The sequence below is a fragment of the Eptesicus fuscus genome, chromosome 1 (genome assembly GCF_027574615.1).
Source record: "Eptesicus fuscus isolate TK198812 chromosome 1, DD_ASM_mEF_20220401, whole genome shotgun sequence".
Lineage (NCBI taxonomy): Eukaryota > Metazoa > Chordata > Mammalia > Chiroptera > Vespertilionidae > Eptesicus > Eptesicus fuscus.
In genome coordinates this window covers 55,557,265-55,584,149 of record NC_072473.1, presented here as the reverse complement: position 1 = coordinate 55,584,149, position 26,885 = coordinate 55,557,265, and the positions used below count along the sequence as shown (strand labels likewise).

General features: G+C 41.6%; 1 protein-coding gene across 1 annotated transcript in view; it reads left to right on the top strand.

Annotated features, from left to right (window-relative positions):
- Nucleotides 1-26,885, top strand: part of PHKA1 (phosphorylase kinase regulatory subunit alpha 1) — a 369,719-nt gene that overhangs the window by 140,694 nt on the left and 202,140 nt on the right. Inside the window, 4 exon segments of the mRNA XM_054718786.1 lie at nucleotides 14,540-14,593; nucleotides 15,852-15,974; nucleotides 21,222-21,317; nucleotides 22,223-22,330. Coding sequence (XP_054574761.1) covers nucleotides 14,540-14,593; nucleotides 15,852-15,974; nucleotides 21,222-21,317; nucleotides 22,223-22,330 — 381 coding nt within the window.

The window sequence follows — 26,885 nt, the reverse complement described above, 5'->3', positions numbered from 1 at the left end:
CTTCCTTTGCATGACTTGGTATATTTCATTCCATTCCCTTCTGGCCTGATGAGTTTCTGTTGAGAAATCAGTTGCTAGTCTGATGGGGGTTCCTTTGTATGTAACTGTCTGTCTCTCTCTGGCCGCTTGTAAGATTCTTACTTTGTCGTTGGTGTTTGCCAACTTAACTATAATGTGCCTTGGCGTCGGTCTTTTGGGGTTCATTTTGCTTGGAACTCTGTGAGCTTCTTGGATTTGTGTGGGTTTTTTCTTCCCTATATCAGGGAAGTTTTCTGTTATTATTTCTTCAAACAGGTTTTCTATTCCTTGCTCAGTTTCCTTTCCTTCTGGCACCCCTATTATCCTGATGTTGTTTTGTTTTGTATTGTCCCGAAGTTCCCTTACGCTCTCCTCAATCTTTCTAATTTTTGTTTCTAGAAGCTGTTGTAATTGGGTATTTTTTTCCATCTTGTCTTCTAGCTCACTTATGCGGTCCTCTGCTTCATCTAGTCTACTCTTGATGCTTTCTATTGAGTTCTTTACAGCAGCGATGTCATTTTTCATTTCTTCTTGGTTCTTCTTCATTTCTTCTTGGTTCTTACTCATATTGTCGAATTTGTCTTCCATCCTTTTCAGCCACCCTATGACCATTTCTCTGAATTCTTTCTCTGATAGGTTGTTTGCCTCTAAATCGTTTACTTCCTTTTCTGGTGATGCCTGTTTCTCTTTCCTGTGGGGGCTGTTTCTTTGTCTCCCCATGGTCTCTCTTCTCCGGATGTCTGGTTATATAGATTTCTCTCTCTGGCGTTGATTTAAAGGTATAAAATACAACACAACCAGGCACAACAGACAAGGCACTGAACAGAATTGTATTCACGATATTAATAACCTCCAATAAAGGTAACCACCAGAGAAAGACAAATTAGGGAATAGGAGTGGAAGAGGGAGAGTAAAAAGAAAGAACAACAACGAAAAAAAAAAACAAAACAAAACAAAAAAAACAACGAGTGTGAATCTGAACTTGGGAAAAGAGCAGAAAGAAAGAAAAGAAAAAGAAGTAACAGAAAAGAAAAATAAAAGAAAAAAAAAAAAAGTAAGAGAGACAAGAATGATACTAAGAGAGAAAAGGGGAACAAACTATATATATGGGGAGTAAACTCCACTAGAACAACCACTATTCCCAGCAAATTCCAGCAACACGAGCCTGGAGATTAATACAAACTGCAATAGCAGATAATATCAAGTGAGGCAAGGGAAAACAAAAGTAAAAAACAAACAAAAACAAAGCAAACAAAAGAACCAACCAAACCAACAAAAAGAATAATCAAAACTATCTCATAAAAAAGCATAAAAATTCAATCTAATCAACATTCAAGCAAACAACAACAAAAGGCCCGAGAGAAAAATAATTTTTTTAAGGTAGCGTAGAGAGAGGTTTGTATGGATTTGGAGCAGGGGGTTGGGAATTAGATATATAAGTAGGGTGAAGTTTTAGCAGGGAGTAAACTGAAAAAGTAGGGAAAATCTAAAGCCAGAAAGGGTTAAGATAAACTGGGGACCAAAATGGGAAAGGTTAGGAGGAGAGTGATGGCATAATGTTAGCTTTGAGATAGGGTAAAGCGATTGTAAGGGAAAGATGCAAATCGAATGTAGGACACTAATCCAAAAAAAAAAGAAAGAGAAAATCAAATGACATTAAAAAAAAAAAAAAAAAAGTAAAATAATAGTAATAATAGTGTTGATTGAAAATAAAAATGTAATAATTAAAAAGGTGAAAATCGAGTGAGGAAAAAGAAAAAAAAATTAGTTTCTTAAGTAAAAGATGCAAAAAATGAAAATAAAAAAATATGAGAATAAAAAATTTTAAAAATTGAAAAAAGAATTGAAAATTAAAAAATAGGAAGACTAAAATGTGCAGTAGCGGCTGTCATTCACTTCCTCTATTATTCTGTTTGGTACGCCTTTTTCCCAGTCTGGGCGGTATTTCAGTTCAGCTTCATTCCAGGGCTCCTCAGTGTTGGAAGCCAGTCCTGCTTTTTAAGCCAGCCCTGTCTTAATTTCTCGTATTTATTTTTGATTACACCAGAGACAATTAGCGTTTCAGCCCCTGGGTGGCAGTGTTTCTGAATTGACTTCCGGGCCTCTCTAGCTCTTTTTTCTTTTTTTTTTTTTTTCCCCTCTATGGCACTCACTACCGGTTTGTGGAGGTATGCGCCTCAGAGCTGCCTCTCTGATGGTCACACGCAGCTCTGGTCCCCAGGTTCCGAAAAAACACCTTCCCCCTGCAGTCTTTCAGGGTTTCCGCCTGGGTTTACCTCTGTATTGGGCTTAGCAATCAGAGTCGGAAAGAGCCCAGGTGAGCGGACCGTGGGTCTGTGCCCCAGACTAAGGAGCCTGCACTCCTTTGAAAATTCTTAGTCTGACTCTCCTCGTCAGATTAAAATGAGTTGCTTTCAAGAGGTCACTTCTGTTAGCAGCTCAGAAGACCCCCCTCCTCATTCACGGATCACGGCAGTTCCAACTGCCGCCGATTTTTCTAGGCACAGACCTCCCGGCTCCTGCTGGTCCTGCGGCTGCCGCGCTTCCCTCACCCAGCGCTTCCCTCACCCACCGCGGGGATTAGAAACCGCCCCTCATTTCAGGCGAAATCTGACCTTTCCGTGGTGCAGTGAAGAGTTTTTTTGAATCCGACTGTTTGCGCTGATAGGGGACCGGTGGTCTGGTGCTCCCCGCAGCTCAGTGTTTGCAGTTGTCGCGGAAAGTCAGGTTTCCCCTAAAATCCTCCTTTCCTTGCAAGATGGCGAGGCGCCCGGCGAGCCCGCAGCTCCAGGAGGGGACCCAGCCCCTGTGGGTGCTGCGCGGTCAGAGGAACACTGCCCAGCACTCCCCCGCCTTCTCCTGGAGTTTAGCTGTCCCTTGGCTTGCCCACATACACTCCCTCTGCGAGCCTCTGCTGCTCCGACTCTCCGCCCCAGGAACAGACTCCAAACCCGACTCTATTCCGTCGCCATTTTCTCTCCTCTCCTCCATATTTAGTTTTTTGAGGAACCTCCATAATGTTTTCCATAATGGCTGCATAGTCTGCATTCCCACCAGCAGTGTACTAGGGTTCCCATTTCTTCACATCTTAACCAGCACTAGTCATTTGTTGATTTGTTGATGGTAGCCATTCTGTCAGGTGTGAAGTAATATCTCATTTTCATTTCAATTCCCATCTCTCTGATGATTAGGGACATGGAACATTTTTTCCTATGTCCGTTGACCATCTGTATATCCACTTTGGAGAGGTGTCTATTTAGGTTTTTTGCCCATTTTTTAAATTGAATTGTTTGTCTTCGATTTGTTAAGTTGTATGAGTTCCTTATATATTTTGGAAATTGACCCCTTATCAGATGTATGTTCTCCCATAATGTGGGCTACCTTTTCATTTTGTTGATGGTTTCCTTTGCTGTGCAGGAGGTTTTTATTTGATATATTCCCATTTGTTGATTTCCTCCTTAGTTTCCCTTGCCCTAAAAAATTTATCAGAAAACATATTGCTACTAGAGATGTCTGAGATTTTGCTACTTCTGGTTTCTTCTAAAATTTTTATGGTTTCACAACTTAGATTTAAATCTTTTATCAATTTTGAAGTTATTCTTGTGTATGGTGTAAGTTGGTGTTCTAGTTTCATTTTTTTTGCATGTATCTGTACAATTTTCAGAACACCATTTAGTGAAGAGACTGTCTTGACTCCATTGTATGCTCTTTCCTCCTTTGTCAAATATTAATTGATCATAATGGCTTGGGTTTATTTCAGGGTTCTCTGTTCTGTTCCATTGATCTATATGCCTTTTCTTGTGCCAGTACCAGGCTATTTTGAGTACTGGCTTTGCAGTATAACTTGATATCTGGTATTGTGATCCCTCCAACTTTATTCTTCTTTCTCAAGATGGCTGTGGCCCTTTGGGGTCTTTTTTGGTTCCATATACATTTTTTGCATGTTTGTTCTAGATCTGTGAAATATGCCATAAGTACCTTAATAGTGATTGCAATGAATCTATAGGTTGCTTTGAGTAGTATGGACATTTTAGTGGTGTTTATACTATGAATTCATGAGCAAGATATATTCTACTTGTTTATATATTTCTCTATCTCTTTTTTCAATGTCCTGTAGATTTCTGAGTGCAGGTCTTTTAGCTCCTTGGTTAAGTTTATTCCTAAGTATGATAATTTTTTTGTTGCGATGGTAAATGGGATTGTTCGTTTAGTTTCTCTTTTTAAGAGTTCATTATTGCTGTATAAAAATGCCATAGATTTCTGGGTGTTAATTTTGTATCCTGCTGTGTTGCCAAATTCATTTATTAAATCTAGTATTTTGTTGTTGTTGTTGTTGTTGGATACTTTAGGGTTTTCTATGTACAATATCATGACATCTGGAAATAATGATAGTTTTACTTTCTACTTTTCAATTTGGATGCCTTTATTTTTTCTTCTTGTCTAATCGCTGTGGCTAGGACTTCCAGTACTATCCTACCTTATAATAGAGAAACATGCAAATTGACCGCACCTCCGCTATGCCCATGATTGGGCCTGCGAGAGGCTGGGGGCGGGACTCCGGGTGGCCAATCCTCTTAGTTCCGGGGGTCTTGGGGCCGATCGCCACCCTGGGGGGGCGTGGCCGGGCCAAGCCATGCGCTTCCCAGGGGTCCCGGGGCCGATCGCCACCCTGGGGGGGCGTGGCCGGGCCGAGCCAGGCGCTTCCGGGGGTCCCGGGGCTGATCGCCACCCTGGGGGGGCGTGGCCGGGCCGAGCCAGGCGCTCCCGGGGGTCCCGGGGGCGATCGCCACCCTGGGGGGGCGTGGCCAGGCCCAGCCAGGCGCTCAGGGATCGCCACCCTGGGGGGGCGTGGCCAGGCCGAGCCAGCCGCTCCGGGGGTTCCCGGGGCCGATTGCCACCCTGGGGGGGCGTGGCCGGGCCCAGCCAGCTGCTCCCAGGGGGCGATCGCCACCCTGGGGGGGGCGTGGCAGGACTCGCCCATCCTCTCCTGGGGGTCCCTGGGGAGATCGCCAACGTGGGGGGGCGTGTCCAGGCCCAGCCAGCCGCTCCCGGGGGTCCCTGGGGAGATCGGCACCCGGGGAGGTGAGGCGGGACTCACCCAGCCGCTCCCAGGGTCCCTGGGAACATTGCAGGCATGTGGTTGCTGAGACACAGACCAGGCCTCTGGCCACAGATTCATAGCTTTGCAGAAACCTAGGGCAGCGATCTGCCTCATCTGCAGAGAGACAGAGGTTCTGCAGTGCCCCCAAGATGTGGGTGGGCCCAGCCAGGGATCAAGGGGCATGGAAGGACTCCTGGCAGAGGGGCAAGGACCCTCACCCCTGAGGCGGGGGTTGAGAGGTGGAGCCACCTCAGTGAAGGGGTGCTGCACTGCAGGGTACTGGACTGACTGACATGATTCAGAGAAGCTCCCAGTGCTAATGGGCCTCGCTCAGGCAGCCTTCACACTTCAGAGGCAGTGACTACTGCTCCTGCCTTGACCCAAAAGCAAGCTCGCTACACCCTGCCCCATGGCAGAGCATGCCTAGGCAGTGAGTGGGAAGCCTTCCACCTGCTTCGGAGAAGGGGGGTCAGTAAAGAATGGGGGGAGAGGAAAGAATGTGGAGCATCCGCAATGAAGAGGTGCTTGAGAAAGAGGCTGGGAAGCCTGACTGGAAGGTTTGTTCTGTTTGCTGGGCCGCTGCCCCTTAGGAAGCGCAAAGAGCATGGCTCTAAGGGCTTCCTGTGTGCTGAGTCAAGTTTCACAGCCAACTGGAATTGGCCTCAGTTTCCTGGTCTGTAAAATGGATGAAGCGTGTCCCAGTGCCTTCACTGAGCTTTGATGGCCAATTGAGATACTATATAAAGAAAATGAGGGAAGAAGTGAAAAAGAAAAGGAAGGACAAGAAACACAAAAGAAAGACTGAACCCATTGTCACTTAAATAGGGAATATAGTCAGTAGTGTTGTAATGATGGTATGATGCCAGGTGGGTACTAGAAATATCGGGGAACAGTTTGTAAAGTATATGATTGTCTAACCACTATTCTGTAACTAATATAAAACCTGAAACCAATACAAAATAATGTTGAATGTAAAGAAATGAAAATTGGAGTGAAATTTTTATAAATTTCAAAGTTTAAATAAAAGCTGTAAAGGAAGTAAGGGGAGAATAAAAAGTGTTTTTCATTTTGCCACTTCGTTAAAAAGACAGTTGTCTTTATATGGTGCTTTTATACTTTTCTAAGTCATTATCTCATTTTAATTTCCGGGCAACTTAAAGACAAGATAAGTATTCCCTCCACTATTCAAAGAAAGGAAATCTTGGTGTCTGGTCCTAATGATTCAATCGTCAAACCCTTATTGTAAAGCAGGGTTAGTAAAATTTTCTGTGCAGGGTCATATCTATACTAATAAAAGCCTTGGGGGTGATCAGGCCAGAAGCGGAGGGTATTTGGGGGCAATCAGGCCAGCAAAGAAGCTGTTAGGGGGCAATCAGGCAGGTAGGTGAGCGGTTAGGAGCCAGCGGTCCCGGATTGTGAGAGGGATGTCCAACTGCAGGTTTAGGCCCGATTCCTGTGGACAACCCCCGAGGGGTCCCATATTAGAGAGGGTGCAAGCTGGGCTGAGGGACACCCTCCCCAGTGCACGAATTTCGTGCACCGGGCCTCTAGTGTTTAATAAGAGTGGTGAAAGAGGACATCCCTGTATTATTCCTATTCTTAGGGAAAATGGTTTTAGTTTTTGCACATTGCGTATGACATTGGCTGTAGGTTTGTCATATATGACCTTTTTAAAATGTGGTTAGGATACCTCTATTCCCAATTTGCTGAGATTCTTTTATCAAGCAAGTGTGTTGTATTGTGTCAAATGCTTTTTCTTTAAAAAATATTTTTATTGATTTCAGAGAGGAGGGGAAAGGGAGAGGGATAAAATGAGATAGAAACATTAATGATGAGAGAGAATCATTGATCGGCTGCCTCCTGCACACCCCACACTGGGGATCGAGCCCACAATCCAGGCATGTGCCCTGTCCAGGAATCAAACCGTGACATCCTGGTTTATAGGGTGATGCTCAACTACTGAGTCAAGCTGGCCGAGCTTGAATGCTTTTTCTGCATAAATTGATATCATCAGATGATTTTTGTCTTTCAATTTGTTTATGTGATGTATTATGTTTATTGATGTGCAGTTATTGTACCAACCTTGCATCTGTGGAATAAATCCCATGTGGTCATGGTGTATGATGTTTCTAATATATCTTTGAATCCTATTTGCTAATATTTTGTTGAAGATATTAGCATTGGCCTGTAATTTCTTTGTTGTGTCTATATGGTCTTGGAATTAGGATAATGCTGGCCTTGTAAAATGAGCTTGGAAGTTTTCCTCCCTTTTTGATTTTTTTGAATAGTTTGAGTAGAATACGTGTTAGTTCTTTTTTGATAGGTAGAACTCCGCTGTCAAGCCATCCATACCAGGCCTTTTGTTCACTGGGTGTTGTTTTTATTATTATTATTATTATTATTATTATTATTATTATTGCTTCAGTTTCATCAGTAGTTATGGGCCTATGCACGTTTTTTTATTTTCCTGATTCAATTTTGGAAAATTGTTTTTCTCTAGGAATAGGTCAATTTCGTCTACCTTGTCCAGCTTGTTGGAATATAGTTATTCATAGTAATTTTTTTACAATTTTTGTTTTTCTGTGGTATTGTTACTTCATTTCTGATTGTGTTTATTTGGGTTCTCTATCTTTGTTTCTTTATGATACTGGCTACAGGTTCATTAATCTTGTTTATATTTTCAAAGAAACAGCTCTTTGTTTCATTGATCTTTTTTTTTTTTTAGTTTATTTGTCATTTATTTCAGCTGTGATCTTTATTATTTCCTTCCTTCTATTTACTCTGTGTTTTTCCTTTTGTTCTTTGTCTAATTATTTAAGTTGTATGGTTAGATAGTTTATTAGAAGTCTTCCTTGTTTTTTGAGGTATGCCTGTATTGCTGGGAACTTCCCTCTCATGACTGCTTTCACTGTGTCCCATAGATTTTAGGTTATTGTGTGTTCATTTTCATTTGTTTCCAGAAAATTTTCATTTCTTCCTTCATATCTTTGGTAACCCATTCATTTTTTTTTAATAACATGCCCTTTAGTCTGCATGTGATTGAATGTGTTTAGTGTTTTTATTATAGTTGATTTCTATTTTCATTTGAGAAGATGCTTGACATGTTTTCAAACTTGTTATACACTTATAGAGACTTAGCTAGTGTCCTAACATGCCATCTATCTTTGAGAATGATCCATGTGCACTTGAGAATAATGTATATTCTGTAGCTTTGGGATAAAATGTTCTGTAAATGTCAATTCCATCTGATCTAGTGTATCATTTAGGATCGCTGTTTCCTTATTGATTTTTTGTCTAGAAGATCTAGGCAGTGATGTCAGTGGGGTGTTAAAGTCCCCTAATGTGATTGTATTGCTGTCTATCTCACCATTAAAATCCTCTAGAAGTTTTTTTACATGTATGGTTGCCTGTATTGGGTGCATATATGTTTACCAGGGTTATATCCTCTTATTGTATCAATCCCTTTAGTATTATGAAGTGGCCTTCATTGTCTCTTATTATGGCCTTCATTTTGAAGTCTATTTTTTCATTTGCATTTGCATAGACAAGTTTTTTCCATTCCTTCACTTTCATCTTGTTTGATTATTTTGTTCTGAGGTGTATCTCTTGCAGACAGCATATATATGGATCATGTTTTCTTATCCATTCAGCTACACTCTGTCTTTTGATTGGCCCATTTAATCCTTTTCATTTAAGGTTATTATTGATAGGTACTTACTTGTTGCCATTCTTATTCTTTATGCCCATGTTCTTCTCTTCATATTTCTTCTTCCCACAACAGTCCCTTCAGCATTTATTGATGTGCTGGTTTGGTGGTAATAAACTCTTTCAGCCTTTTTGTTTGTTTTGCTTTGTCTACAAAGCTCTTTATTTCACCTTCAATTTGTAATGATAGCCTTGCTGGATAGAGTATTCTTAAGTACAGTCCCTTGGTTTTTATTACTTTGTATACTTCATGCCACTCCGTTCTGGCCTGAATGATTTTTTATTGTTAAATCACCTTACAGTCTAATGGGACCTCACTTAGAGGTAACTTACTTTCTCTCTCTTACAGCCTTTAATATTCTTTCTTTGTCTTTAATGTTTGGTGTTTCAATTATTACTAGTATGTGCCTATGTGTGGGCATTTTGGGGTTCATCTAGATTGGGACTCTCTCTCTTTCCTGAACTTGAGTGACTTTTCCTTCATCAGGTTAGGGAAATTTTCTGCCATTATTTCTTCAAACAGGTTCTGCATTCTTGGCTGATATTCTTCTCTTTCTGGTTCCCTTATGATGCAAATGTTGTTATGTTTCACGTTGTCCCAAAGCTCCCTTAGACTCTCCTCCTGCTTTTTAATTTTTTGTCTAATTGATGCTCCGAATGGGTGTTTTTAATACCTTGTCTTCTAATTCATGATTCGGTTTCTCCACTTCTACTAGTCTACTGTTGATTCCTTTCAAGGTATTTTTATTTCAGCTATGTCATTCTTCATGTCTGCTTGGTTCTTGTTGATGTTTTCTACCTTTTTTATTTTGCTGCTGTACTCCTCATTAAATTCCATAGTGTTCCAATAAGATGCTTGTAGTTCTCACTGAGTTGTTTGAGCACCCTTATTACCATTACTCTGAATGCTTTATCTGACAAATTGCTTGCCTCCATTTCAATTTAGTTCCTCTTCTGGCCATTTCTCCTTTTTCTTCATTTGGGGATTTTTTTTTGTCTCCCAATTTTTGTGTCTCTTTGTTTCTATTTCTGTATATTAGATCAAACTGCTGTGCCCCCAGGCTTTGTGGAGTTGTCTTATATAGTAGGTGTTTTGTGGGACCCAGTGGTGTAGTCTCTTAGATCTCCTGAGCTGGGTACTCTAGGAATACCTTTGTTTGAGTTATTTGGGTTCTCTTGCAGTTGGGTCTTGAATGTTGTTTTCCTCTGCATTGATGCAATCTCCTCTCAGGTTGGCTGACTTTGTGGCTCACCTGCCACCACGTCGTCTGAGCTGTTGTGGAGGTGCTAACAGAACAAAACAAAATATAACACAACAAAAGAAGAAACCAAACAAAAACATACAAAATACCCCTACAACAACACCTAAAGCCACCCCTTGAGAAGAGAAAATTAGGAAAGAGAAAGAGAGTCCTAATGGTAGAAGAAAATAAAAAAAATAAAAACTATGAGGAGAAAAAACAAACTAACAAGAATAAAAGCAAAAACCCTCACAAACAACAAAAAGGGGGGGGGAGAAAAAGGAATATCAATGGGCAGAGATGAAATAAAGAAAATAAGAATGAAGAATAGGGGAAGGAAATTATTTAAAATTAAAGAGAATGAAAAAAATTGAAAAGGAAAATAAAGAATAAAGCAGATAGACCCAAAATAAGAAAAGGAAAAAAGATGAGAAAGCAGGAGAAAAAGAAAAAAAAATTTTGAGTAGGAAAAGGGAAGACTAAAATAGGACGGATACAATAGAGACTAAAATAATAGCCAGTCATTAAAACAGGTAAGGAATATTTAAAAAGGACAGAAAGAGAATAAAAAAAAAGTGAAGTGGCATTTGTCTCGGCCGTGTTTAGTGCCTCCTTGGAGCTCCTGTTGGACTCTGTTCTTCTGATGACTGTGGCTGACTCTTTTGTCTGCCAATTTTGGACTTCCTGGGAGGTACTTAGCTGCCAACCATCGTCAGAATCTGTCCTCCTTTGGCTTTCAACCAACCTGCTTGAAGCTCTGAGAGATCCACAGTTTCTGTCTGTCTCCACAGCACTTGTCTGCATGTGGGAGCAGTCAATCTGCCCTGTAAAGCAGGTTTGTTAGCAGCATGGGGCTTAGTGCTTGGTCAGTAAGCTTCCCCCATTATCAGGGTTTCACCTCTTCCCTCCTTTACCTGCCAATCACATGTCAATATTAATCACTGAAAAGTCTGTTTCTGAAAGCACTTTATGCAGAATTGGGAGTCTAGAACTCTGGGTCTCCCTTGAGGGGATGGTGCTGTTCAGATTTCAGGGAACGTGGTGGATGTTTTTCCCAGTCCTAGAGTTACTCCTCTGGGAGTGACCAGAATATTACTCTGCCCTCATCATGACAGAGATCCGTATGTAGTCCAGTAGGCTCAGCTGCAAACCTGGAGTTTCTATCAGCTCTCCTGTGCAGGGGGAAGCAACTATCAGGTTTACAGGAAGTTGGGCAGATGGCCCCACCCCCATTCCAGTCACTGATGCTTCCTGAGACTGTTCTAACCCATAGGATAGGCCTTTGTTGCTGTCTGCAAAGGTCAAGATGCAGGGTATGGCAGGCAGGGTGCCTGAGGGTCTGGCAGGCTATATCACTTAAGGTGGGTTTTTTTCTCTTCTTGAGGGCAGCTAGCTCCTCTCAGGAAAAATGGCTGTTTCTATTTGGGGGTCTGGCCAAATGCAATTCTCCTGGCTGCTGCTCTTCCATGTCTCCCCACAATGCTTCCAACGCCATATTTTCCTTAGGCACCTTGAGTTCCTACCATCTTCCCTCTACCAATTCTCATGTGAGTAGCTGTAAATCAAGCATGTCAAACTCAAAGCTAATACGGGCCAAATAAACAAGGTTTGAGTTTATGTGGGCCAGAAAAAAAAACAAAAACTTCAATTTTCGTAGAAACGTACGTTTATTTTGGTAGAGACATGCTGAATACAAGGGCTGAAATAAATGAGTAATCGTTAACATAAAATAATAGAACATTTTACTAAAAGTTAATATTTTTTCTTGAACATTAACTTACCAGACATTAAATAACTGCACAAATTAATAAGCGTAACTCAAATAAACCTATTTTTCTTATTCTCTGAAAGTGAAATATTTCCTGTTGTGCACACCAAACAAGTCAGTCCAAGACTAATGATGTGGCAATCGGCTGCTAAAATATTCGCTGCTAGTATTAGTGGAGAGAAATGGTGTGCCTACGCGCAAGGTGCATAAGGGAAATGAATGCAACATGATTATAATAATAAGTTATTAGAGAACATTGTAGTTTGTTAATAATTATGTATAACGGGATATTATAAAAATTAAGTTATGAAATTTTTATTAAAATGTTTCTTACATACCGTTATATTGGTTGGGCCGCAAAAATATTCATTGTGGGCCGTGAGTTTGTATGCTTGCTGCAAATGAAACTCCTGTGTTCTAGGTTTAAAAAAAAAGCCACAACTGAATGTGATCATGTGATATTTATCTTTCTCTGACTGACTTATTTCCCTTAGCATAATACTCTCCAGCTTCATGCATGCTGTCGCAAATGGTAGGAGTTCCTTCCTTTTTACAGCAGCATAGTATTCCATTGTGTAGATGTATCACAGTTTTTTAATCCACTCATCTGCTGATGGGCACTTAGGCTGTTTCCAAATCTTAGCTATTGTAAATTGTGCTGCTATGAACATAGGGGTGCATACACTGAGTTGCCAGATTATTATGATCTCTGAATGCATAATAATCTGGCCACTCAGTGTATATTCTATATAATAAAAGGCTAATATGCAAATTGTCTGCTCAACCAGGAGTTCGTCCAGCAGGCAGACCAGCCAACTGCCCATGTTGCCTCCCCCTGGCCAGGCTGGCCAGACCCCACCCATGCACGAATTCATGCACCGGGCCTCTAATATATATATACTGAGTGGCCAGATTATTATGCATTCAGAGATCATAATAATCTGGCCACTTAGTGTATGTTCTTTCTGATTGGTGTTTCTAGTTTCTTGAGATATATTCCTAGAAGTGGAATTACTGGGTCAAATGGGTGAGGGTAAGGGAAAGAGATCAACCAAAGGACTTGTATGCATGCATATAAGCATAACTAATGGACACAGACACCAGGGGGGTGAGGGCATGAACGGGAGTGGGGTCAGGCGGCAATGAGGGGATAAGGACACATATGTAATACCTTAATCAATAAAGAAAAAAAAAGCTAAAAATATGAGGTCAGCCGGTGTGGCTCAGTTATTGAGTGTCAACCTATGAATCAGAAGGTCATGGTTCAATTCCTGGTCAGGGCATATGCCCGGGTTGCAGGCTCGATTCCCAGTGTTGGGTATACAGGAGGCAGCCAATCAATGATTCTCTCTCATCATTGATGTTGCTCTCTCTCTCTCTCTCTCTCTCTCTCTCTCTCCTCCCCCCCTTCCTCTCTGAAGTAATATATATATATATAAACAAACAAACAAAAAAACACAAACAAAATGTGGAGGCTTTCTCTCCTACAAGATTCCCTGAGGGCCAGCAGCCCTGCTGCCTTTCACGGCTGGATGTGACATGGGCCACTGGTTTCGGCTCTGGTTCTCTGGGCTATGGAGCCCAGCCTGGGTTCCTGGCCTCACTCTTCTGAGGGAACATACCCTATAATAGCCCAGAGCTCACTCCTCCCTCTTGGTCTGCTGCCCATGGAAGCTGGGTCACCTCTTCTTATGACCTCATCCTTCCTACCAGCCTCCAGATGTTTTATGTACTTCCTTGACATAACTCTCCTCCTCAGCTGGACCTCAGTTGGCAATTCCCGGTGAATGTTCCCCACTTTAGTGTTATTTCCTGTCTGGCTCTGGGAAGAGGTGCAAGAAAGGTCTGCCTATTTGACCACCATTTTCTTTTCAAAGAACCAGCTCTTAGTTTCATTGATCTTTTGTATTGTTTTTTTAGTCTCTACTTCATTTATTTCCACTGTAATGTATATAATTTCCTTTCTTCTACTCACTTAGGGATTTGTTTGTTCCTTTTCTGGTTCCTTTAAGTGTGTAGTTAAATAGCTTATTTGAAATTTTTCTTGTATCTGGTGGTAGGCCTGTCATGCTGTGAATTTCCCTCTTACTACTGCTTTCACCATGTCCCATGGATTTTGGGTTGTTGTGTTCCCATTATTATTTGTTTCAAGGTATCTTTTGATTTCTTCCTTGATTTCATTGTTAACCCATTCATTGTTTAGTAATATGTTATTTAGCCTCCATGTCTTCGTGTGTTTTTCACTCTTTTTGTGATTGATTACCTGTTTCATACTGAGATGGTCAGAGAAGAATCTTAATATGATTTCAGTCTTCTAAAATTTGAGACTTATTTTGTGGTCTCTCCTAGAAAGTGTTCTATATGTACTTGAAAAGAATATATATTCTGCTGCTTTGGGGTGAAATGCTATGAAGATATCAGTTAAATCCATGTGACCTAGTGTGTCATTTAAGGCCCCTGTTTTCTTGTTGATTTTCTGTCTGGAAGACCTATCCATTGATGTCAATCAGGTGTTAAAACCCACTACTATGACTCTATTAATATTGGTCTCCCCCTTATATTCATCTAGATTTGCTTTATATATTTAGATGCTTCTATATTGGTTGCATAAATATTTACAAGGATTATAGCAAAGAATATATTTCCTATTAAGTATATGGCTGAACCAGTGTATATACTTCTGACCTTTTTTTTCTGCATTCCCAGGGTCGTTATGGCTGCTGTCGCTTTCTACGAGATGGATATAAAACCCCTAAAGAGGTAGGTTCCTTCTCTCCAAAATGATTCCAAGGCTATCTATAGTCTTATACAGAGTAAAGTTACTTCACTCATGGTACTTCAAATAATCACTAAATAGGATAATAATAACTGATATTTGCTACTTTTGTTGGGTTTAGTAGCTAAGTTCTGTTTGTCAGCCTTTCTGCATTTGTTTATTTTTAAGTTGTATGCTTAAAAAAGTGAATGAAAGTTTAGACAGAAACAGAGTATTTGCATAGCCTCAAAGTATTTTTCCTCCAAAATATTTAATAATGTCATAGGAAAAAATCTTTCCATCATTAGCTCTTCCTGGCCCCTTCCACCTTTTGCTATTGGTTAGTTGTAAACAGTTTTTGATCTTGAAAAATTAATTTCCATTTGTTACAGTTGTAAAAATTCTCCTTGGAAATATCAATGGAAAAAATTAAGTATTATTGAAGGGAATGAGTTATTAATAAGAAGTATTTTCATTGGCAATGTAAACATCATTTAAGGCTTATATTTGCTGGTCAAGAGCCATTATAATAATTTTTTTTTAAAATCATTGAGCTCAAACTCTTCTGGTCTACTTCCTCTCTTTAACTTTATTCTTTAGCCTTGTTGACTTCCTCCTCTACCAATCTACTAAAATTATGCTCTCAAACATCATCATAATCTTCTAAATGACCCATCCAATTGCCTTTCCACAATCCTTATTCTGCTTGACTTCTTTGTAGCACATCACTGTTACTTATCCCTATGTTTTCTTGAAATTATTTTCTTATTTTAATTTCCACAACACTACATTGTCCTAATTCTTTTCCTCTTTCTCTCCTTCACTCATGAAACTGTGAGGGTTTAACAAAGATTCTGTTCTTGGGCCATTCCTTCATTATATATAGTTATTACATCTACAATTTGTGCTTCATGTGCTTCACTAATAATGGTGATTCCCAAACTCTCATCTCTTGCTGTATGCTAAATATTTCTGTCCACATTTCCTCCTGCTACCTAAAAATTATCAAGTATAAAATAAAACTCAAGTTTATTACAGATTAATCTCACGTCTTCATACACCTGCCTATAATGTCATTATTATTCCTGTTCTAGTAGTTAGAAGTCACATCACAAAGTACTTGCTAAGGCAGAGAGGTATGTACATGCTATGCCTTCTCTGAAACTATCAATAGTGAAAGGCTATGTTATATACCCCTGCTCTAAATATGTATATCTGATCTTGGAGTGATAAGACAGACTGTGTTTATTATGCTTTTACCAGGATCCCAATCGTCTATACTATGAACCAGCTGAGCTGAAGTTATTTGAAAATATAGAGTGTGAATGGCCATTGTTCTGGACATACTTTATCCTCGATGGCGTCTTCACTGGCAATGCTGAACAGGTAATGAACTGGGGAAAGAGCTTTTTTGCAAAATGTTCTTATTATGTCTTCCTCTTTCAGCTAATGGCTGTGCCAACCCTGTGCCCAAATGAAAATCTTCCTTAATAGGGAGGAGATAGCATTGTCTCCTAGAGGCTAATAGTTGAGGGCACTAAGTTAGGATTTGGAAGACCTGGATATTGCCATATCTAATACTTTGCTTTTAACAAATATGCAAAGCAAAACTTGACACAATCATTAGAGGTCTCGAAATTTACTTCCTGACATTGTATGTCTTTTAAAAAATAAATCTTACATATGATGTTCTCATGTTAGACCACCCAAAAAAAATAAAACCCCCAACAATCCACTCATCCCTGTCCTCACCCCCCAAAACATGCTCATCATTGCTTTTTTGGCTACATGAATAAAGTAGTTTAGAAATCATCATTGAAAAACAGTGAGATTTAAGCATAACCAATGGACGCAGACACGGGGGGGGGGGGAAAGGCATGAACGTAAGTGGGGTGGGGGGGAAGTGGGGGATAAGAACACATATATAATACCTTAATCAATAAAGAAAAAAAGAAAAACAGTGAGATTTAGAACCTTAGTTAAGTAAATTTAATGTCAGGAATTGTAAAAATTGGCTGTGGTCTAAAATTGGACATAAATCCAATGCATTTGGAAGTCATTTATACTTTGCTACTTAAAATACAATTTTGTGTAATTTGAATGATTTGGCTAATATTAATATGTAATTTCCAGTATGAGTCTAAATAATAGGGTTTCACTAAAGTTACAGGGGCCACAAAGTTCTATTTCACTCTAAATTTTAATAATTTATAAAGTATCCATTTTTGAGCAAGCAAATAAGATAAGCTATAATAAAAATAACCTGCCTGTTTTGATCACCCTGATTTGATTTTAGCATTTTTCTCAGTCCTTCTCAAATTCTATGAAATTGTTTATAAAACACTTTTCTTGCTCAAAAAGAGATTATTTATCAAATATGCCTACTAAGTATAAAGCACATTCAGGTTATTTGAACTTGGGAGGAGGAAGGAGTTGGAATACCTGGAATTTTTTTGGGGGCTTCACTATTGACCATTGAGTAATCCAAGTGTTGTCATTGACTCCTTCAGTTTCTCTGTGCATATAATGAAAATCGTTTTTTTCACCATTAATTAAAGAAGAAGATATCACTAAAATTCTTTGAATTTCACAGGTAAAAACATGTTATACGTGCAAAGTAGAATCACTTAAGCTATAGTGAGACATATATGTTTCTTTAAAATTACCTTGCTCGGCATATTTGAGAAATAAAAACTATAGGCTTGTGGGAAAATAAGATTGGGGAACAAAATTTAAAAAGTTGGTCAGAAAAACATATAAAATGATAGGGCCCTAATAAAAACTCTATTACAGCTGTATGCAAGTTAAATGTTAAGAAATACAATAGATATGATACTGTACCTTGAAAAATACCTGAAATTTGCTTTTGGATATGTGCACTCACATTCCCACCAGCCCACCCTGGCTCCCCTGCCCACCACCTTGTGTACCAGAGGAAGAGAGCAAAAGACAGCTATCAAAAGAAAATCAACCCAAGCCATTATGCTCAATTAATATTCGACTAAGGAAGCAAAGCATACAATGGAGTGAAGACAATCTCTTCAATAAAAGGTGTTGGGAAAATTGGACAGATACATGCAAAAAATGAAACTAGACCATCAACTTCCACCATACACAAAAATAAACTCAAAATGGATAAAGGACTTAAATGTAAGACATGAAACCATAAAAATCTTAGAAGAAATCATAGGCAGCAAAATCTCAGACATCTCTCATAGCAATATGTTTACTGATACATCTCCTAGGGCCATGGTCGGCAAACTGTGGCTTGCGAGCCACATGCGGCTCTTTGGCCTTTTGAGTGTGGCTCTTCCACAAAATACCACGGCCTGGGCAAGTCTATTTTGAAGAAGTGGCGTTAGAAGAAGTTTAACTTTAAAAAATTTGGCTCTCAAAAGAAATTTCAATCGTTGTACTGTTGATATTTGGCTCTGTTGACTAATGAATTTGCCGACCACTGTCCTAGGGCAATGGAAACTAAGGAGAAAATAAACAAATGGGACTACATCAAAATAAAAAGCCTCTGACCAGCAAAAGAAACAATCAACAAAATAACAAGAAAGCCCACATGGAAGAACATATTTGCCAATGATACATCCAATAAGGGGGTTGATTTCCAAAATGTATAGGGAACTCATACAACTAAACAAAAGGAAGATAAACAATCCTACCTAATAATAGACAAATATGCAAATTGACCATACCTCAGACACATCCACAAGCCACACCCACAAGCCATGCCCACCATCCAATCAGAGCGAGCATGCAAATTAACCCAAACCAAGATGGCTACAGCCACAGAGAGCAAGGTTTCCTAGGTAACAGAGGAAGCCAACCTTTCCCCCTGCCCTTGCCAGGCCAAAGCCTCCACTCAAGCTACAAAGTTTCAATTATACAAGGTAAACAAATTCAAACAAATGGCGGCAGAATGGAGCTTGAGAGAGCAGGCCAGGGTTGCCGCCGGCAACAGGGGAAGCAAAGCTTTCCACACACCCTGGCCGGGCCCACCCGCTTAAGGCAACAAAGTTTCAATTATAACCCCAACACAAATGGCTTCGGGCCTCGGAGGGAGCCCCAGGCTTGGCTCTGCTCCAGGCTACAAAGTTTCAATTGTAGAAGGAAAATAAATTCCAGATACCAGGGCTTCTGCTTGGGTTGCCAGGGGGCGTGGCCAGCCTGCAAACCACCACAGGCCCCTCGCTCAGGCCGCCCCATGCCCCAAGGGAACCCCCATCCTGATCTGGGACACCCTTCAGGGCAAACCAGCTGGCCCCACCCCTGTACCAGGCCTCTATCCTATCTAATAAAAGAGTAATATGCAGATTGATCATCACTGCAACACACAATATAGCTGCCCCCATGTGGTCAAAGATCCTGCCCCCATGTGGACACAGGATGGCCACCACAAGATGGCCAGCAGGAGAGGGCAGTTGGGAGGCACCCGGCCTGCAAGGGAGGGCAGTTGAGAAGGTCCAGGCCTGCAAGGGAGGGCAGTTGGAGGTAATCAACCCTGCAGGAGAGGGCAGTTAGGGGTGACCGGGCCGGTAGAGGAAGGAAGTTGGGGGCAAACAGGCTGGCAGAGGAGTGGTTAGGGGGTGATCAGGCTGACAGGCAGAAGAGGTTAGGGGCAATCAGGAAGGCAGGCAGGCAAGCAGTTGGGAGCCAGCAGTCCTGGATTGTGAGAGGGATATGAGAGGGATGTTGGGAGCCAGCAGTCCTGGATTGTGAGAGGGATGTCCGACTGCCAGTAAACGGGCTGTCGGACATCCCTTGAGGGGTCCCATATTGGAGAGGGTACAGGCTGGGCTGAGGGACAACCCCCCTCCGTGCACGAATTTCATGCACCGCGCCTCTAGTTCAATTAATAATGGGCAAAGGACCTAAATAGATACTTCTCCAAAGTGGACATACAGATGTCCAAGAGGCATATGAAAAAATGCTTAAAGTCACTAATCATCAGAGAGATGCAAATCAAAATGACAATGAGGTAACACTTCACACCTGTCAGAATGGCTATCATCAACAAATCAACAAACGACAAGTATTGGCAAGAATGCAGAGAAAAGGAACCCTAGTAGGAATGAAGACTGGTGACGCCTCTGTTGAAACTCTGTATGGAGTTTTCTCAAAAAATTAAAAATGAAACTCTCGTTTGACCCAGTGATCCCACTTCTAGGAATATATCCTAGGAAATCAGAAACACCAATCAAAAAGAATATATACACCCCTATGGTCATAGCAGCATAATTTACAGTAGCTAAGATTTGGAAACAGCCTAAGTGACCATCAGCAGATGAGTGGATTAAAAAACTGGTACATCTGTACAATGGGATACTATGCAGCTATAAAAAAGAAAGAACTCTTACCATTTGCAATAGCATGGATGGACCTGGAGAGCATTATTCTAAGCAAAATAAGCCAGTTAGAGAAAGGTAAGTATCACATGATCTCACTCATATGTGGAATCTAATGAACAACATAAACTGATGAACAAAAGTAGATGAAGAGACATAGAAGCATCAAACAGACTGTTGAACCTCAGAGGGATGGCAGTGGAGGGTGGTTGGGTGGGAAGAGATCAACCATTGAACTTGTATGCATATATGCATGACCCATGGACACAGACAATAGGGTGGTGAAGGCCTGGAGCGGGAGGTGGGGGCAGGCTGGAGAGGTCAATGGGGGGAAAAGGGGACATATGTAATACTTTCAACAATAAAGATTTTTTTGAGAAAAGATAAAAAGAACATAGAACAGAGAGGAAGACTAGAAATATGCTGAGAATAAAGAGGGGGAATTAGAGAAGGGAAGGCACAGAGCCATTCAGCTAGTGGCCATGAGAAAAGAGCACCTCAGAAGTGGTGGAAAGGAGGTTATCTGAAATCCGACAGAAAGTTGTAACCCTACATGTGGATGTATATAGTTTATTGTCCTCCTATATAATCTTTTATGGCTCATTTTAGCTATATGTATTCTCAGTTGAAATGGTGCATGAGCGTATGTGAAATTCATGTTATGCTCAAAATTTTCCCTAATATATCAAACACATTGGAGCAAATTTGTGTTTTCTAAACAACCGTTACAGCAGAACTATATTTTCCTCCATAAATCATAGGATTTTTTAAACTTTTTATGGATTACTAATCTATAGCAAATTGTTCAGCAAAAACATATAAACTTGACCATAAAAGAAACTTAATTTGCAGGCAAAATATAGTTTTAAAAGCCAGTACATGTAATGTGACGAACCTATCCTTAGGGTAGTACATAGTGGATAAAAATAGGCCTGTGGAGGCAGGCTGACTTGGGCTCAAATCTGGACTCAACCTTGCACTCTTGTGTGATCTTCCATAAGTTCATAACCTGCTAAAGCCTTGGTTTCCCTGTAAGAAGTCTGTGATTATACATACTTCCTAGGATGGTTATTAAAATTAAATGTGTTAAAGCATGCAAAACGCCTAATATAGTATCTTGCCTATAATAAGCATGTAGTAAATGCTACTTCCCCTTTTTCTTCCTTTTACTAGGTGAATATGTTCCTTTTAAATAGGATTTTCTTTGGCAACAGTCTTCCTCTAGATCCCCAAAGGGAACTCTCTATAAATTTTTTTTCTCCCTTTCTTATACCCATAGGTTCAAGAATATAGAGAGGCTCTTGAAGAAGTCCTCATCAAGGACAAAAATGGAGTCCCACTTCTGCCCGAGCTATACAGTGTTCCCCTTGACAAGGTGAGCTAGACAGTGCTGTAACATGGGGCTGGGAGAAGAGGAGAAGTACTTCGATAGGTCTGCCCTGTTTGAGTCAAATAATTGTTATTTTCTCATTATTTTCATGTTCTAAAATTTTGTCTTTCAGTATAGGATGATAAAATTATAATTTTGTTCCCTTGAAAGTAAGATTTTAAAGCACTCACAGTTATGACATTGTTGCACAGCAAGACAAGGGTAAGACCTAACTTAACAGTGGTAGTTTCAAGGGTGTATACTTACCCTCAAAATTACCAAGATGCATTAAAAATGTATAGCCTTTTTGTATTTCAACCATAACTCAATTTAAAAAGTAAAATAAATTGTTTAGAGGTTGATTTTTTTTAAAAAAAAAAAGACCAAACCTTAAGGTTGAGAATGATATGGACATCAGTAGGCAGAACCAGAGTGTTGTTCTCTGTGAACTCTCAGGATTTGATATTCTTTGCTCTGAGACCACTAATTTGGGATTATTTGAGTAGATCAGTCTTTGAAAATGAAGTAGGTCTCCATTTTTCCAAAATTCCAGTTAGAAATATTGCTGTTCTTCTTCTCCATTGCGAAAGAGTATTAACCATGGGAGAGATGCAGTCTTCGGTTCTAGTAGGGATGGGTGGAATAAGTTCCCAGCAACATCAACAGCATTACTTGAGAGCTTGATAGAAATGCAGGTTTCAACCTACTCAAGTCAGAATCTGTCTTTGTACACAATCCTCAGGCAATCTGTATCCACCATACAGTTAGAGTAACACTGCTTGACTTTTCAGTGCATTGCATATGTGACTGTTTCATAGGGTACAAATCACAATCCAGACTCAGCCTTTTTGCTGTCTAGTATTTAAAACCTTCTATTATCCTTCTTGTAGCCTTTTAATATTTTCTTTTAGGTTGATGAAGAATATCAAAATCCTCACACTGTGGACCGAGTCCCCATGGGAAAATTGCCTCATATGTGGGGTCAGTCTCTATACATTTTAGGAACTTTGATGGCAGAGGTAAGGAGAAACTTTAACGCTCTTTTTCTGCTTTAGTCACCATAGTAATCAGATTTGTAAAATGCTCATTAAATCTTTTGCTTTTTGTATTCTGCCTTAATTACATATTTTCCTCCAGGTCATTTGAGTGGAACCGTGACCAGTCCTTGATAAAAATCTTTCCCCCTGGAAACCTTGTCCCTCATGTCCCCAGAACTTCCTACCTTGGCACTGTACCTACAGCTGCTCTGGGAATAGGCCCTACCTTGATCTTTCCCTTTCAGAACGCCCCCAAGTGCCTTGCCTGGTGACTGACAAATGCAGTTGTGCTTATACAGCATGACTGATAATGGATTTAAGAGCTAACTTTTCTAAGCAACATCATTCTTTAATTGAATAAACTGATAAGAAAAATTTAGGTAACATGACAACTGGTTAGAAACACCATAGTTTTTATTGATTTATTTGTTTTTCGGAAAGGGGCTCTTTAAATGTTTCATATATTCTGTTGAGACAGCTCTTAATGGGGTACTCGGGAATTTCTGTCAGCTTATTTGTGATATTTTGAGCATATAGGAAGGGTTATCTTTCTCACAGTTTTTCAGATTTACTGACAAATATATTTCCACATTGTAGGTTATTATGGGTGAGCTATAATCTAAGCTCCTAGAGGATATAGGGTGGGACTAAGATATCCTTTCTGAGCCATACTCTATGACCTGCTTACATATGACTGTTGATTTTCTGCAGTTATTTTTGTTGTTTTGTTTTCCCCAATTCTATTGAGATATGATTGACATACATCACTATGAGTTTCAGGTCAATGGTTGTTGGCACTAATTTAATACCAATAGGAATCCCCAATTTGGGGTATGGTGAAGAAGGAAACTTTGCCGAAACCGGTTTGGCTCAGTGGGTAGAGCGTCGGCCTGCAGACTCAAGGGTCCCAGGTTCGATTCCGGTCAAGGGCATGTACCTTGGTTGCGGGCACATCCCCAGCAGGGGGTGTGCAAGAGGCAGCTGATCGATGTTTCAATCTCATCGATGTTTCTAACTCTCTATCCCTCTCTCTTCCTCTCTGTAAAAAATCAATAAAATATATTTTTAAAAAAAAAAGAAGGAAACTTTACTTAGTGCAAACATCTCCATTGTGATACAGCACAGCTGTGAGAATAGTATGGCTGTGGAATAGCTTAATGGTGTTACAGCTCAATTATGGAGTAGTACAGCTGTGAAACAGCAGAGCTGTGAGGAGGCCCGAAGGTGAGGCAATTATGGGGCAAGGCCCCTCTCCCTTCAAGACAGCTCATCTCTACTCTGCCTGCTTTCCTCCTCTCCACACTAGTCTGCTTTGCTCTACTATACTCTCCTCTTCCTACTCTTCTTTGCTCTGGTCCCCCGAGATGTCTTCAGTGTTTTATCTTTAGTGTTTCAGCTCCATCCAGGAAACATGGTCTCAGTCTTCCTTGGAACTGGAATGTGAACTCTCCTAGACAGAGGGGAGTTAGTTACATAGAAGTCCCACCCATGGCCCCTGATTGGTCTGTCCTCATGCAAATGAGGATGCCAAATCCTCAGTTTGATTGGTCCAAAAGGCACTGTCCTGATTGGTCAGAATGGAGCCACTCTGATTGGTCAGTGAAGATGCTGATGGAGATATAGTTGTGCAGCTCTGATTGGATGGGGAAAGCCTCAGTCCTATTGCTTGAAATACAGCTCCAGAAACTCTTTTCTAAGGGCTGGCTCAGATGCAGACACATAGTGCAGACAGGCAGTTCAGTGCAGGCTTTTTCCTGAAGTGTGAGAGGCCACTGTTTAGAAACAGCTGCTAGGCTCTTCTTTTAAAGTTGAGCCCAGGTAGCCACCAGGAGCCCTTCTTAATAGGTATCTTCTTTCTCAGGGTTCACAAGCATAAAAGTTTGATTATCTGTCATTGACATTATCTATATATATAAAAGCCCAAGTGACTGATACGACTGAACGACTGGAATGACCAGTCACTATGATGCACATTGACCACTAGGGGGCAGATGCTCAATGCAGGACCTGCCCTCTGGTGATCAGTGTGATCCCACAGCTAACCTCCCCTGGCCGGCCAACCTCCCACAGTCCCAGTCAGCAGGCCCTGATTGGTCTGGGCCTCAGGCTGGGACAGGGAATTGGGGGTGGGTGGTGGCAGATGTGGCCCCTTTCCCAGGGGGCCTGTGGGCTGTCTTCCTCCTCAGGACCAGTGGCCAACCTCCTGCAGCCCTCCCCCTGCTCCTCCCCTAGCGGGCAGGCCCTGTCCCTCCCCCCAGCCAGCAGGCCCCGGTGGCAGCATGGGGTGGCGAGGGACAGAGGAGGGAGGGTGGGGAACTGCACAGTGGGAGGGTGCTGAGGGCAGTGTCGGCATTTGATGCCCGTTCCTTCTGTGCCTGGCCTGGTGACCATTGCCTCCTCTCCCGACCCTGCCGGGGCCTTTGGGCCCTGGGCTGGGACGGGAAACCAGGGGTCAGTGGAGGCAGATGTGGCCCCATTCCCAGGGGGGCTAAGGACCGGCTCCCTTCTTGGGGCTGGTGGCCAACCTCCTGCGGCCCCTCCCCCTGGCTGGCAAATCTCCCATGGTCCCTCCCCCTGTCCCTCCCCTGACCAGAAGGCTCTGTCCCTCCCACCAGCAGGTAGGCCCTGGTGGCAGTATGGCAGCAGGGGAAGGAGGAGAGGGGGAAGCAGGGAACCATGTGGTAGCGGGGCACCGAGGGCAGCATCGGCATCTGTCATCCATTCCTTCCGTGCCTGGCCTGGTGACCATCACCTCCTTTCCCAACCCCTCCAGGGCCTTCTGGCCCTGATTGGCTCGGCCCTGATTGTAGGCCAGGCCTAGGGACCCCACCCATGAACAAATTTCATGCACTGGGCCTCTAATATAACAATAATGGGCAGCATGATTGGTTTAAAGTAATCCTTCCCTGGTAACTTTCTCATTCAAGGCAAATACATTAAATGGTATGAAAAAAGGACATGAATGGTTTTCTTAAGGGCAAAACAGGTGACTTAGTCACATTTCATGACGTCAGGTTTTGAGGGCAGGAACTGTGTTGAAGGCCAGGAGGTGGATGTGGCCTCCCCTGAACTGGAACTATTAAAAATGAGGACCTGAGGAGACTGAAGAGGCTGCAGATTGTGGGTGAGACAGGAGTACCTGGGACTGAAAGAGGAGGCCCTGAGAGCATTGGCTATGGAGACTGCAGAGTAGTGCAGTAGTGGAGCCCGGGGCTGAAGTCCCTGGATAGAGTAGTGCTAGTACCCTGCCATAATGCAGCCTGGGAAGCTCCTCCTGATCATTGGGAAGGACCTTGCAGTGGAACTCAGGGCCAGCCTACATTGGAGTGGTCTGAAGGACACACACAACATTGAATCTGGGGGACTTTCTATTTCTTGGAGAAGCTCGTGCTGGTGAGCAGAAAGGGGGCTTGAGAGTAGTCCAGGGAGTAGATCAGCCCTGCCCACCTGGAATGCAGAGGAGGTGCCCTCTTTGCCACCAGCAAAAGAGCTGCTTCTTACCCAACTTGCAGTGACCTGAGGCAAAGGGAAATAGCCCGGGGCAGGAAATCTGTGCCCCTGCAGGTGGCAAAGAGAAGGTGGCAACTAACCAGGCAGAGCAGAGGTATTAGAAGGACAGGAAGGGCCCAGCCCCACCTCCTATAAGCTACTGGCACCACCCACAACAGGAGTCTGGTCGAACCATCCAAGCCAAGACCAGGAAACCCATGCAGAGCCCAGCTCCAAGTGGGAAGGGAGAACAGCTCAAGGCATGAGACTTGAGGCAGACTCAGCCTCTGGACTAAGAAGTCCTCACCCACTGGACAACTAGGGGCTTCGACCTATTGGGCCTCAATCAAATTACCTAAGGCCAGAAAGGGACAGTGACTTACAATGACCTGACCAGAAAGCTCCAAGAATGCCCAGGATAGACATACAAAGTGACCAGATTCAACAACATCAGAGCAAAATCCAGTGAACTCCACAAATAGCAGACCCAAAGGTTTTTGAGTGTGAGTGTGTGTGGTTTTGTTATGTGTGTGTGTGTGTGTGTGTGTGTGTGTGTGTGTGTGTGAGTGGCTTTTTTTGTTTTTTGTTGTTTGCTTTTCCCCTTTTTTCTTTTTTCTCGCATATCTCTAATTTCTTTTTCCTTTGATTCTATTCTGCTTGTATCACTTTTCATTATTAATTTTTTCTCATTTCTCTTTTTTTCCATTTTACTTTGCCTATGTATAGCTTAATATTACTACATTTTAAGTTCATTATTATTATTTCATTTATTTCCTTTTCTTTTTTCTTCCTATACTAGTTCTTTTAGCTTCCTCCTTGCTTTCATAATAACCATTTTTCTTCTCCCTTTCTTTATATACCATCTAAGTCTTTGATTGCATGTCTTTTAGTATTCTCTTTATTTTTTCTTTGTTTCCTCTTTTTACTTCTTAGACTTTCCTGTTGTTGTTGCTTTGTGTGGCTTGATTTTAGTGGTGTTTTTGGTTTGGTCCTGCTGTGTCTTGTTCTATTTTGTCAACACCTGTATAACAGCTAGCACGATGAGATT